The following is a 13,093-nucleotide window of genomic DNA, read 5'->3' as shown; positions in this document are numbered from 1 at the left end:
GATCCTCAGCAGGATCTGGATCAGGGATCTGGAACAGGGATCCTCAGCAGGAATCCTGAGCAGGGATCTTGAGCAGGATCTGGAGCAGGAATCCTCAGCAGGATCCCCAGCAGGATCTCAAGCAGGGATCCTGAGCAAGGATCTGAGTAGGGATCCTCAGTGGAGATACTCAGCAGGATCTGGATCAGGGATCCTGAGCAGGATCTCAAGCAGGGATCCTGAGCAGGGATCCTGAGTAGGGATCCTCAGCAGGATCTGGATCAGGATCCTGAGCAGGATCCTGAGCATGGATCCTCAGCAGGGATGCTTGGGAATGCTGCTGGAAGGAGGCAGGGCTCGCAGCCTCTCTCCTTCCCCCCGTGCCCAGGGCTGGCAGGACTGTGCCCATGGCTCACAGCCTCTCTGTGCCCAGGGCTCACAGCCCCTCTCTCCTCTCTGTGTCCATGGCTCACAGCCTCTCTGTGCCCAGGGCTCACAGCCCCTCTATGCCCAGGGCTCACAGCCTCTCTCCTCTCTGTGCCCATGGCTCACAGCCTCTCTGTGCCCAGGGCTCACAGCCTCTCCTCTCTGTGCCCAGGGCTCACAGCCTCTCTGTGCCCATGGCTCACAGCCTCTCTGTGCCCAGGGCTCACAGCCTCTCTGTGCCCAGGGCTCACAGCCTCTCTGTGCCCAGGGCTCACAGCCTCTCTCCTCTCTGTGCCCATGGCTCACAGCCTCTCTCTCCTCTCTGTGCCCATGGCTCACAGCCTCTCTGTGCCCATGGCTCACAGCCTCTCTCCTCTCTGTGTCCATGGCTCACAGCCTCTCTCCTCTCTGTGCCCAGGGCTCACAGCCTCTCCTCTCTGTGCCCAGGGCTCACAGCCTCTCTGTGCCCATGGCTTACAGCCTCTCTGTGCCCATGGCTCACAGCCTCTCTGTGCCCAGGGCTCACAGCCTCTCTGTGCCCAGGGCTCACAGCCTCTCTGTGCCCATGGCTCACAGCCTCTCTCCTCTCTGTGCCCATGGCTCACAGCCTCTCTCCTCTCTGTGCCCATGGCTCACAGCCTCTCTCCTCTCTGTGCCCATGGCTCACAGCCTCTCCTCTCTGTGCCCAGGGCTCACAGCCTCTCTCCTCTCTGTGCCCAGGGCTCACAGCCTCTCTGTGCCCATGGCTCACAGCCTCTCTCCTCTCTGTGTCCATGGCTCACAGCCTCTCTGTGCCCAGGGCTCACAGCCTCTCTCCTCTCTGTGCCCATGGCTCACAGCCTCTCCTCTCTGTGCCCATGGCTCACAGCCTCTCTCCTCTCTGTGCCCAGGGCTCACAGCCTCTCTGTGCCCAGGGCTCACAGCCTCTCCTCTCTGTGCCCAGGGCTCACAGCCTCTCTCCTCTCTGTGCCCAGGGCTCACAGCCTCTCTGTGCCCAGGGCTCACAGCCTCTCCTCTCTGTGCCCAGGGCTCACAGCCTCTCTCCTCTCTGTGCCCATGGCTCACAGCCTCTCTGTGCCCAGGGCTCACAGCCTCTCTGTACCCATGGCTCACAGCCCCTCTCCTCTCTGTGTCCATGGCTCACAGCCTCTCTCTCCTCTCTGTGCCCAGGGCTCACAGCCTCTCCTCTCTGTGCCCAGGGCTCACAGCCTCTCTCCTCTCTGTGCCCAGGGCTCACAGCCTCTCTGTGCCCAGGGCTCACAGCCTCTCCTCTCTGTGCCCAGGGCTCACAGCCTCTCTCCTCTCTGTGCCCATGGCTCACAGCCTCTCTCCTCTCTGTGTCCATGGCTCACAGCCTCTCTGTGCCCAGGGCTCACAGCCTCTCCTCTCTGTGCCCAGGGCTCACAGCCTCTCTGTACCCATGGCTCACAGCCCCTCTCCTCTCTGTGTCCATGGCTCACAGCCTCTCTCTCCTCTCTGTGCCCAGGGCTCACAGCCTCTCTGTGCCCATGGCTCACAGCCTCTCTCCTCTCTGTGCCCATGGCTCACAGCCTCTCTCCTCTCTGTGCCCATGGCTCACAGCCTCTCCTCTCTGTGCCCATGGCTCACAGCCTCTCTCTCCTCTCTGTGCCCATGGCTCACAGCCTCTCTGTGCCCATGGCTCACAGCCTCTCTCTCCTCTCTGTGCCCATGGCTCACAGCCTCTCTGTGCCCAGGGCTCACAGCCTCTCTCCTCTCTGTGTCCATGGCTCACAGCCTCTCTCCTCTCTGTGCCCAGGGCTCACAGCCTCTCCTCTCTGTGCCCATGGCTCACAGCCTCTCTGTGCCCAGGGCTCACAGCCTCTCTGTGCCCATGGCTCACAGCCTCTCTCCTCTCTGTGCCCATGGCTCACAGCCTCTCTCTCCTCTCTGTGCCCATGGCTCACAGCCTCTCTCCTCTCTGTGCCCAGGGCTCACAGCCTCTCTGTGCCCATGGCTCACAGCCTCTCCTCTCTGTGCCCATGGCTCACAGCCTCTCTCCTCTCTGTGCCCAGGGCTCACAGCCTCTCTGTGCCCAGGGCTCACAGCCTCTCTGTGCCCATGGCTCACAGCCTCTCTCCTCTCTGTGCCCAGGGCTCACAGCCTCTCTGTGCCCAGGGCTCACAGCCTCTCTCCTCTCTGTGCCCAGGGCTCACAGCCTCTCTCCTCTCTGTGCCCAGGGCTCACAGCCTCTCTCTCCTCTCTGTGCCCAGGGCTCACAGCCTCTCTCCTCTCTGTGCCCATGGCTCACAGCCTCTCTGTGCCCATGGCTCACAGCCTCTCCTCTCTGTGCCCATGGCTCACAGCCTCTCCTCTCTGTGCCCATGGCTCACAGTCTCTCTGTGCCCAGGGCTCACAGCCTCTCTCCTCTCTGTGCCCATGGCTCACAGCCTCTCTGTGCCCAGGGCTCACAGCCTCTCTCTCCTCTCTGTGCCCATGGCTCACAGCCTCTCTGTGCCCAGGGCTCACAGCCTCTCTGTGCCCATGGCTCACAGCCTCTCTCTCTGTGCCCAGGGCTCACAGCCTCTCTGTGCCCATGGCTCACAGCCTCTCCTCTCTGTGCCCATGGCTCACAGCCTCTCTGTGCCCAGGGCTCACAGCCTCTCTCCTCTCTGTGCCCAGGGCTCACAGCCTCTCCTCTCTGTTCCCAGGGCTCACAGCCTCTCTGTGCCCATGGCTCACAGCCTCTCTCCTCTCTGTGCCAATGGCTCACAGCCTCTCCTCTCTGTTCCCAGGGCTCACAGCCTCTCTGTGCCCACGGCTCACAGCCTCTCTCCTCTCTGTGCCAATGGCTCACAGCCTCTCTGTGCCCAGGGCTCACAGCCTCTCTGTGCCCAGGGCTCACAGCCTCTCTCCTCTCTGTGCCAATGGCTCACAGCCTCTCTGTGCCCAGGGCTCACAGCTTCTCTCTCCTCTCTGTGCCCATGGCTCACAGCCTCTCTTCTCTCTGTGCCCAGGGCTCACAGCCTCTCTCTCTGTGCCCAGGGCTCACAGCCTCTCTGTGCCCAGGGCTCACAGCCTCTCTCCTCTCTGTGCCAATGGCTCACAGCCTCTCTGTGCCCAGGGCTCACAGCCTCTCTGTGCCCATGGCTCACAGCCTCTCTCCTCTCTGTGCCAATGGCTCACAGCCTCTCTGTGCCCAGGGCTCACAGCTTCTCTCTCCTCTCTGTGCCCATGGCTCACAGCCTCTCTTCTCTCTGTGCCCAGGGCTCACAGCCTCTCTCTCTGTGCCCAGGGCTCACAGCCTCTCTGTGCCCAGGGCTCACAGCCTCTCTCCTCTCTGTGCCCAGGGCTCACAGCCTCTCTGTGCCCAGGGCTCACAGCTTCTCTCTCCTCTCTGTGCCCAGGGCTCACAGCCTCTCTCCTCTCTGTGCCCATGGCTCACAGCCTCTCCTCTCTGTGCCCAGGGCTCACAGCCTCTCTCCCCGTGCCCACGGCTGCCCTGCCCTGCCCTCCTGCCCAGCTGCTGCCCAGCAAACACTGAGCTCCCTGTTCTCCTGCAGGAAGGCTCAGAGGAGGATCTGAGTATTTTTCCACTGCCCAGAGCAGAGCCAGGAGAGTCCTGCGTGGGGCAGGAGCAGGGCTGGTGTTTCCTGGGAGAAGCTGCTCCCTGCATGGCCTGGAGCAATGTTTGCTTCAGCCCCAGGGTGTGCACGGCCCTGGGGGGGACACAAACCTGGGGACATAAACCTGGGGTCACCCAGCCCCGGGGGGGACACAAACCTGGGGTCACAAACCTGGGGACATAAACCTGGGGTCACCCAGCCCTGGGACCCCCTGTGCCCATCCCATGGTTACACTGTGCCCTGCCCAGTCCAGAACACGTATGGGATAGAGGAGCTGGGACCAGGAATTCTGCGCAGAATAAGAATATGGATGGGATAAAGAAGTTTCGAAAAAGAATTCTCTGCAGAATATGGATGGGATAAAGGAGCTGGAACCAGGAATTCTGTGCAGAATAAGAATATGGATGGGATAAAGGAGTTTTAAACAAGAATTCTCTGCAGAATATGGATGGGATAAAGGAGCTCTAAACAGGAATTCTGTGCAGAATAAGAATATGGATGGGATAAAGGAGCTGGAACTAGAAATTCTGTGCAGGATGGGGATGAGATAAAGGAGTTTTAAACAAGAATTCTCTGCAGAATACGGATGGAATAAAGGAGCTGGAACCAGGAATCCCTCACAGAATATGGAGGGGATAAAGGAGCTCTAAACAGGAATTCTGTGCACAACAGGGATGGGATAAAGGAGCTGGAACCAGGAATTCTGTGCTGGATATGGATGGGGTACAGGAGCTGTACCCAGGATTTCTCTGCAGAATATGGATGGGATAAAGAAGCTGCAGCCAGGAATCCCTCACAGAATATGGATGGGATAAAGGAGCTGGAAACAGGAATTCTGTGCTCAACAGGGATGGGATAAAGGAGCTGTAAACAGGAATTCTGTGCAGAATACAGATGGGATACAGGAGCTGTGCCCAGGAATCCCTCACTGAACACGGATGGGATACAGGAGCTGGAAACAGGAATTCTGTGCAGGATATTGATGGGATAAAGGAGTTGGAACCAGGAATTCCGTACAGAATATGGATGGGATACAGGAACTGTACCCAGGAATCCCTCACAGAATACGAATGGGACACAGAGCTGCAGCCAGGAATTCTGTACAGAACACGGATGGGATAAAGGAGCTGGGACCAGGAATTCTGTACAGAATATGGATGGGATACGGGAGCTGTGCCCAGGAATTCTGTACAGAGTACAGATGGGGTACAGGAGCTGTAAACAGAATTTCTGTACAGAACATGGATGGGATACAGGAGCTGGCACCAGGAATTCTGTACAGAACACGGATGGGATACAGGAGCTGGCACCAGGAATTCTGTACAGAACATGGATGGGATACAGGAGCTGTGCCCAGAAATTCTGTACAGAACATGGATGGGATAAAGAAGCTGCAGCCAGGAATCCCTCACAGAATACAGATGGGATAAAGGAGCTGGAAACAGGAATTCTGTACAGAGTACAGATGGGGTACAGGAGCTGTAAACAGAATTTCTGTACAGAACACGGATGGATACAGGAACGTGCTCCCGCACACAATCTCGAGCCGCTGCTGCAGCCCCGGGCAGGCTGGCGCCAGCCCCTCCCCACAGGCAGAACAAGGCCGGGGATTGTGCGCGATCCGCGGGATTAAGGGCTCGGGGACACGCGGAGCGCGGCGCGGGGAGCGCGGCCCGGCTGGGAACCGGGACAGCCCCGGGCGGGAGCTGCTCCAGAACGTTTGTCCGCTCGGCTGTCCGCCGGAATTCCAGCTCCTTTCGGGGTGTCCTTCGGCAGAGACCCCAAAACCCCGATCGGGGCACAGCAGGGACAGCCTTCCCTGTCCCGAGTGCGGGACATCAACCCTAAATCTGGGATATTAACTCTGAACTCCTGGCTATTAACCCTAAATCTTGGATATTAACCCGAAACTCCTGGATATTAACTGTAAACTCCTGAATATTAACCCTAAATCTGGAATATTAACCCGAAACTCCTGGATATTAACCCTAAATATGGGATATTAACCCGAAACTCCTGGATATTAACCCGAAACTCCTGGATATTAACTGTAAACTCCTGAATATTAACCCTAAATCTTGGATATTAACCCGAAACTCCTGGATATTAACCCAAAACTCCTGGATATTAACCCTAAATCTGGGACATTAACCCAAAACTCCTGGATTTTAACCCAGAACTCCTGGTTATTAACCTGAAACTCATGGATATTAACCCTAAATCTTGGATATTAAACCTAAACTCTTGGATATTAACCCGAAACTCTTGGGTATTAAACCTAAACTCTTGGATATTTGCCAAAATTCTTGCATATTAACCCTAAATTCTTGGCTATTAACCTTAAACTCCTGGCTGTTAACCCGAAATCTTGGCTATTATCCAGAATTCTTCCATATTAACCCCAAACTCTTGGATATTAACCCTAAACTCGTGGCTGTTAACCCTAAACTCCTGGCTATTAGCCAAAATTCTTGCATATTAACCCTAAACTTTTAGCTATTAACCCGAAACTCCTGGATATTTGCCACAATTCTTGCATGTTAACCCCAAACTCGGCCGCCGTCCCACATTCCTGGCTATTAACCCGAAGTGTTGGAGGTGCAGCTCACGGGGCCGCCCCCGAGTGACACCCACGGAAGCAGGAGGGGGAAGAAGAAAGGATTGGCAGGAAAAGGAGCAGAGTCCCCCCGAGCTGGAAAAGCTCCTCACACTCCGTGCCAGATCCCTGGGGATGGCTGGCAACAAAGCAGCCTTTAAAAATGAAAATAAAAATATAAATATAAATATAAAATAAAAATAAAAATAAAAATAAAAATAAAAATAAAAATAAAAATAAATAAAAATATAAAATAAAAAAACTAAAACTAAAACTAAAACTAAAAAATAAAAATGAGAATAAAAATAAAAATAAAAATAAAAATAAAAATAAAAATAAAAATAAAAATTAAAAATAAAAATAAAAAATAAGAATAAGAATAAGAATAAGAATAAGAATAAGAATAAGAATAAGAATAAGAGTAAGAATAAGAATAAGAATAAAATTAATAATAAAACTAGAAAAAATAAAAATAAAAATATAAATAAAAATAAAAATAAAAATAAAAATAAAAATAAAAATAAAAATAAAAATAAAAATAAAAATTTTAAAAAAATAAAATAAAATTAAAATAAAAATAGCCCCGCGGCAGATATTGCACAGTTGGCGCCACCCCAAACCATCCAGCACGAGCCGCCACCCGCAGCCGGTTAATGCCTAAAAATGGGAACGGGGATTCCAGAGCCCGCTCGGCGTTTCCAGCTCTGTTTCCATTCGCTGCTCGGCCGGAACCGCAGCGACGCCCCCAGCCCGGCTCAAAAAAATCCGCGATTTTACCGAGCCCGGGTGCCCCGAAATGCTGCCTCAGCAACCCCGCGGTGCTGCTTCGCTTTTCCCTTTTCCCTTTTCCCTTTTCCCTTTTCCCTTTTCCCTTTTCCCTTTTCCCTTTTCCCTTTTCCCTTTTCCATCCCGGGATGAGCCAAACCCGGAGCGGGACGGGAGATCCGGGATGGGGCGGGAGGGAACCGGGAGATCCCTCCGGGGGTCCCTCCGGGGATTCTCCCCATGGATTCTCCCCATGGATTCTCCCAGGGATTCTCTCAGGGATTCTCTCCATGGATTCTCCCCATGGATTCTCCCCATGGATTCTCTCAGGGATTCTCTCCATGGATTCTCCCCATGGATTCTCCCCATGGATTCTCCCCTTGGATTCTCCCCATGGATTCTCTCAGGGATTCTCTCCATGGATTCTCCCCATGGATTCTCCCCATGGATTCTCTCAGGGATTCTTCCCATGGATTCTCCCCTTGGATTCTCCCCATGGATTCTCTCCATGGATTCTCTCCATAGATTCTCTCAGGGATTCTCTCCATGGATTCCCTCCATGGATTCTCCCCATGGCTTCTCTCCATGGATTCTCCCCTTGGATTCTCCCCATGGATTCTTCCCATGGATTCTCCCCTTGGATTCTCCCCATGGATTCTCTCCATGGATTCTCTCCATAGATTCTCTCAGGGATTCTCTCCATGGATTCTCTCCATGGATTCTCCCCATGGATTCTCTCCATGGATTCTCCCCATGGATTCTCCCCATGGATTCTCCCAGGGATTCTCCCAGGGATTCTCTCCATGGATTCTCTCAGGGATTCTCCCCATGGATTCTCCCCATGGATTCTCTCCATGGATTCTCCCCATGGATTCTCTCAGGGATTCTCTCCATGGATTCTCCCCATGGATTCCCCCCAGGGATTCTCTCCATGGATTCTCCCCATGGATTCTCCCATTGGATTCTCTCAGGGATTCTCTCCATGGATTCTCTCCATGGATTCTCTCCATGGATTCTCCCCTTGGATTCTCCCCATGGATTCTCTCCTTGGATTCTCCCCATGGATTCTCCCCATGGATTCTCCCCTTGGATTCTCTCTGATAAACCAGAGTGATCCCAGCATGAAAAGGATCACAAACAGAGATAAATGGACACTAAAATAACCACAAATAGGGATAAATAGGTATAAAAAGGATCACAAATAGGGATAAATAGGTTCTAAAAGGATCACAAATAGGGATAAATAGGCATAAAAAGGATCATAAATAGGGATATACAGTTATAAAAAGGATCTCGCACAGGGATAAATGGGCATTAAAATTACAAAAAATAGGGATAAATAGGTATAAAAAGGATCACAAATAGGGATAAATAGGCACTAAAAGATCACAAATAGGCAGAGTAGTTTGGGAAGGGAGGTTTTTCCCGGGGGCAGGGCAGGCCCAGCACAGCCCTGTGTGTAAATCGAGCTGCTCTCCTTGTGCCCACACCATCCACCTCCATTAAATTTAATTTTCACCTTTCAGAACCCCAGAACTGGGGAAGGGTTTGGGCTGGGGAATCCTCTGAGCCCAGTGAGTCCATCCTGCCCCCAGCACTGACCCGTGTGCCCAAGCCACACCCAGGGGATGTTAAATCTCCCAAAATCCGCCCCACATCTGGAAGGGCTGAGCCACCCCTTGAAGGGCTGAGCCACATCTGGGAGGGCTGAGCCACATTTGGGAGGGCTGAGGCACATCTGGGAAGGTAAAACCACATCTGGGAGGGCTGAGCCTCACATGGAAGGGCTGAGCCACATCTGGGAGGGCTGAACCACATCTGGGAAGGGCTGAGCCACATCTGGGTGGGCTGAACCACATCTGGAAGGGCGGAGCCACATCTGGAAAGGCTGAGCCACATCTGGGAAGGCTGAGCCACCCTTCCCACCTCTCCCAGCAGACAGGGAGAGCGGCACAGAGATGGTGACACAAAGCTCTGGTGTGGGGGTGGCACTGAGGGGTTCCCGTTTCTGTCACCCCTGGGCCACATCTGGGCAAGGCAGCACCACCCCAGAGATCTCCTGCACGAAACCAGCACTGGAATCCTCACATCAAACACTGCTGGGCACCAGAACACACACGGGATTTCCACAGGATCCCTCCTGAGCTGCTCCTCACACACACGGTGGGATCGGCTCCTCTCACACACACACACGGGGTGGGATCGGCTCCTCACACACACACACGGTGGGATCGGCTCCTCTCACACACACACACGGTGGGATCGGCTCCTCTCACACACACACGGTGGGATCGGCTCCTCACACACACACACGGTGGGATCGGCTCCTCACACACACACACACACGGGGTGGGATCGGCTCCTCTCACACACACACGGGGTGGGATCGGCTCCTCTCACACACACACGGGGTGGGATCGGCTCCTCACACACACACACGGTGGGATCGGCTCCTCACACACACACACGGTGGGATCGGCTCCTCACACACGGGGTGGGATCGGCTCCTCTCACACACACACACACGGTGGGATCGGCTCCTCACACACACACACACGGTGGGATCGGCTCCTCACACACACACACACACACACGGAGGGATCGGCTCCTCACACACACACGGTGGGATCGGCTCCTCTCACACACACACACACGGTGGGATCGGCTCCTCACACACACACGGTGGGATCGGCTCCTCACACACACACGGTGGGATCGGCTCCCACACACACACGGTGGGATCGGCTCCTCTCACACACACACACGGTGGGATCGGCTCCTCACACACACACGGGGTGGGATCGGCTCCTCACACACACACACACGGGGTGGGATCGGCTCCTCACACACACACACACACACACGGAGGGATCGGCTCCTCACACACACACGGTGGGATCGGCTCCTCTCACACACACACACACGGTGGGATCGGCTCCTCACACACACACACCCGGTGGGATCGGCTCCTCACACACACGGGGTGGGATCGGCTCCTCACACACACACACACGGTGGGATCGGCTCCTCTCACACACACGGGGTGGGATCGGCTCCTCTCACACACACACGGTGGGATCGGCTCCTCACACACACACACACGGTGGGATCGGCTCCTCACACACACACGGTGGGATCGGCTCCTCACACACACACACACGGTGGGATCGGCTCCTCTCACACACACACACGGTGGGATCGGCTCCTCACACACACACGGGGTGGGATCGGCTCCTCACACACACACACGGGATGGGATCGGCTCCTCTCACACACACACGGTGGGATCGGCTCCTCACACACACACACGGGGTGGGATCGGCTCCTCACACACACGGTGGGATCGGCTCCTCACACACACGGTGGGATCGGCTCCTCTCACACACACACGGGGTGGGATCGGCTCCTCACACACACGGTGGGATCGGCTCCTCACACACACACACGGGGTGGGATCGGCTCCTCACACACACACACGCGGTGGGATCGGCTCCTCTCACACACACACACGGTGGGATCGGCTCCTCTCACACACACACACACGGTGGGATCGGCTCCTCACACACACACACGGGGTGGGATCGGCTCCTCTCACACACACACACACGGTGGGATCAGCCCGGGCCCTGCGCACCTGGGCACAACGAGCCCTCACCGGGCTCCCCGCACCAAGACGAGGCGAGCTCACCACAAAACACCGAGAGAAGGCGAGCTCGGCTTTTCATAGCGACACAAAACACCGAGATGAGGCGCGTTCGGCACGGAACACCGAGCCAAGGCGAGCTCGGCTTTCCTCACTGGCACAGAGAACGGAGCAAAAGCGAGCTCGGTTTCCAGACTGGCACAAAACACCGAGACGAGGTGATCTCGGCACAAAACACCGAGCCAAGGCGAGCTCGGCTTTCCATACCGGCACAAAACACCGAGAGAAGGCGAGCTCGGCTTTCCACAGCGGCTCAGAGAACCGAGCCAAGGCGAACTCGGCTTTTCATAGCGGCTCAAAACACCGAGCCAAGGTGAGCTCGGCACGAAACACGGAGCCAAGGCGAGCTCGGCTTTCCTCCCCGGGGACTCTCTCCCCGCGGAGCCGCTCCCTGCATCGCCCTCCGGCCGCGGCCATCGCGGGCATTCCGGGCTCGGGGACTGCGCGATGGGCGAGGGTCGCGATTGCACAGCCCGGGGCTCCGCAGGGCCCGGCGGTCGGGTCCCCATTCCCATCCACATTCCCCTGCAGCCTCATCCCCATTCCCCGGCAGCCTCATCCGCATTCCCATCCCCATTCCCCGGATCCCCATCCCCATTCCCCGGCAGCTTCACCCCCATTCCCATCCCCATTTCCCCGGATCCCCATCCCCATTCCCCGGCAGCCTCATCCCCATTCCCATCCCCATTTCCCCGCATCCCCATCCCCATTCCCCGGCAGCTTCACCCCCATTCCCATCCCCATTCCCCGCATCCCCATTCCCCTGCAGCTTCATCCCCATTCCCATCCCCATTTCCCGCATCCCCATCCCCGTTCCCGGCCTGCCCGCGCTCCATGGCCGCCCTGCCGCCTTCCCGTCCCACCTGCTCGCGGCGCTTCTGCCAGCGGCCGCACGGACTCTCCTCCAGCACCTCGCTCTCCTCCTCGCTCTCCTCCTCCTTCTCCTGCGCCAGCCGCGCGTCCGGCTCCGGCACCGCCATCCCGGCGGCGAACGGCGCTGCGCGGGCTGTGCGGGCTGTGCGGGCTGTGCGGAGCTGTACGGGGCTGTAAGGAGCTGTGCGGGGCTCTTCCGAGCTGAGCCGAGCTGTACAGGGCTGTGCCGAGCTGTACAGGGCTGTGCCGGGTTGTGCCGGGTTGTGCCGGGTTGTGCCGAGCTGTTCCGAGCTGTGCCGAGCCGGGCTGTGCGAAGCTGTGCCGAGCTGTGCTGAGCTCTAGTCCGACCCGATCCGCTTTGATCCGATCCGATTCGACCCGATCCGCTTTGATCCGATCCGACCCGATCCGCTCCGAATCACGTCGAGCCGAGCTGATGCAGCGCCGAACCGGAGCGATCCGAGCCGAACCGAGCCGAGCTCCCGGACCGCACGGCCCCGCACGGCCCCGCACGGCCCCGCACCCCCCGAGCCCCGCCGCGCTCTGCCGGTGCCGCGCGGGGCCGGCCCGGGCTCGTCCCGCCCCGCTCCGGACGTGCGGCCGCGCACGCCCCGCCCCGCCGGGAGGGGCCCCGAAAACCCGAAACCCTGAAATCCCGAAAACCTGAAATCCCGAAACACCGAAACCCCGAAATTTCGAAAACACGAAACCCCGAAATCCCGAAACCCCGAAATTCCAAAACCCCGAAATCCCGAAATTCCAAAACCCTGAAACCCCGAAAACCCGAAACCCTGAAACCCGAAATCCCAAAACTCTGAAACCCCGAAACCCCGAAACCCAAAATCCCCAAAACCCGAAATCCCGAAACCCCGAAATCCCAAAACGCCGAAAACCCGAAATCTCAAAACCCCCACACCCCTCACCCCCCGGGATCCCCGGGACCCCCCGAACCCCCTGCACCCCCCGGGATCCCCGATCCCCCCGAATCCCCGAACCCCTCCCGGTTCGTGTCCCCCTGTCCGGGCCCCCCCAGAATCCGGAGCCGCCCCCGCCGGTGCCCAGCAGATGTTTTCATTCCGCTGGGAAGTCTCTGGCTCGTTCCATGTTTTTTTTTTTTTGCTTTTTCTGGCAGTCTCCGGTTACTTTTAGCGCGGCCGTTCTCGTCCC

General features: G+C 56.7%; 1 protein-coding gene across 4 annotated transcripts in view; it reads right to left on the bottom strand.

The window, feature by feature from the left end:
• The window catches only part of NRBP2 (nuclear receptor binding protein 2), a 42,422-nt gene extending 29,752 nt beyond the window's left edge, over positions 1-12,670 (bottom strand). For 2 of the 4 annotated variants that reach the window (XM_056485806.1, XM_056485809.1), the window contains exon 1: positions 11,917-12,670. In XM_056485806.1, the coding sequence (XP_056341781.1) occupies positions 11,917-12,033 (117 nt within the window). In that variant the 5' untranslated portion in view covers positions 12,034-12,670. The remainder of the gene's footprint in view (positions 1-11,916) is intronic. The other 2 variants (XM_056485808.1, XM_056485807.1) reach the window with 1 other exon arrangement.
• Between the last annotated feature and the right edge of the window lie 423 nt (positions 12,671-13,093).

This window comes from Oenanthe melanoleuca, chromosome 2, assembly GCF_029582105.1.
Source record: "Oenanthe melanoleuca isolate GR-GAL-2019-014 chromosome 2, OMel1.0, whole genome shotgun sequence".
NCBI lineage: Eukaryota > Metazoa > Chordata > Aves > Passeriformes > Muscicapidae > Oenanthe > Oenanthe melanoleuca.
The sequence above is the reverse complement of the archived record's forward strand: the minus strand, read 5'-3'. Positions and strand labels throughout refer to the sequence as shown.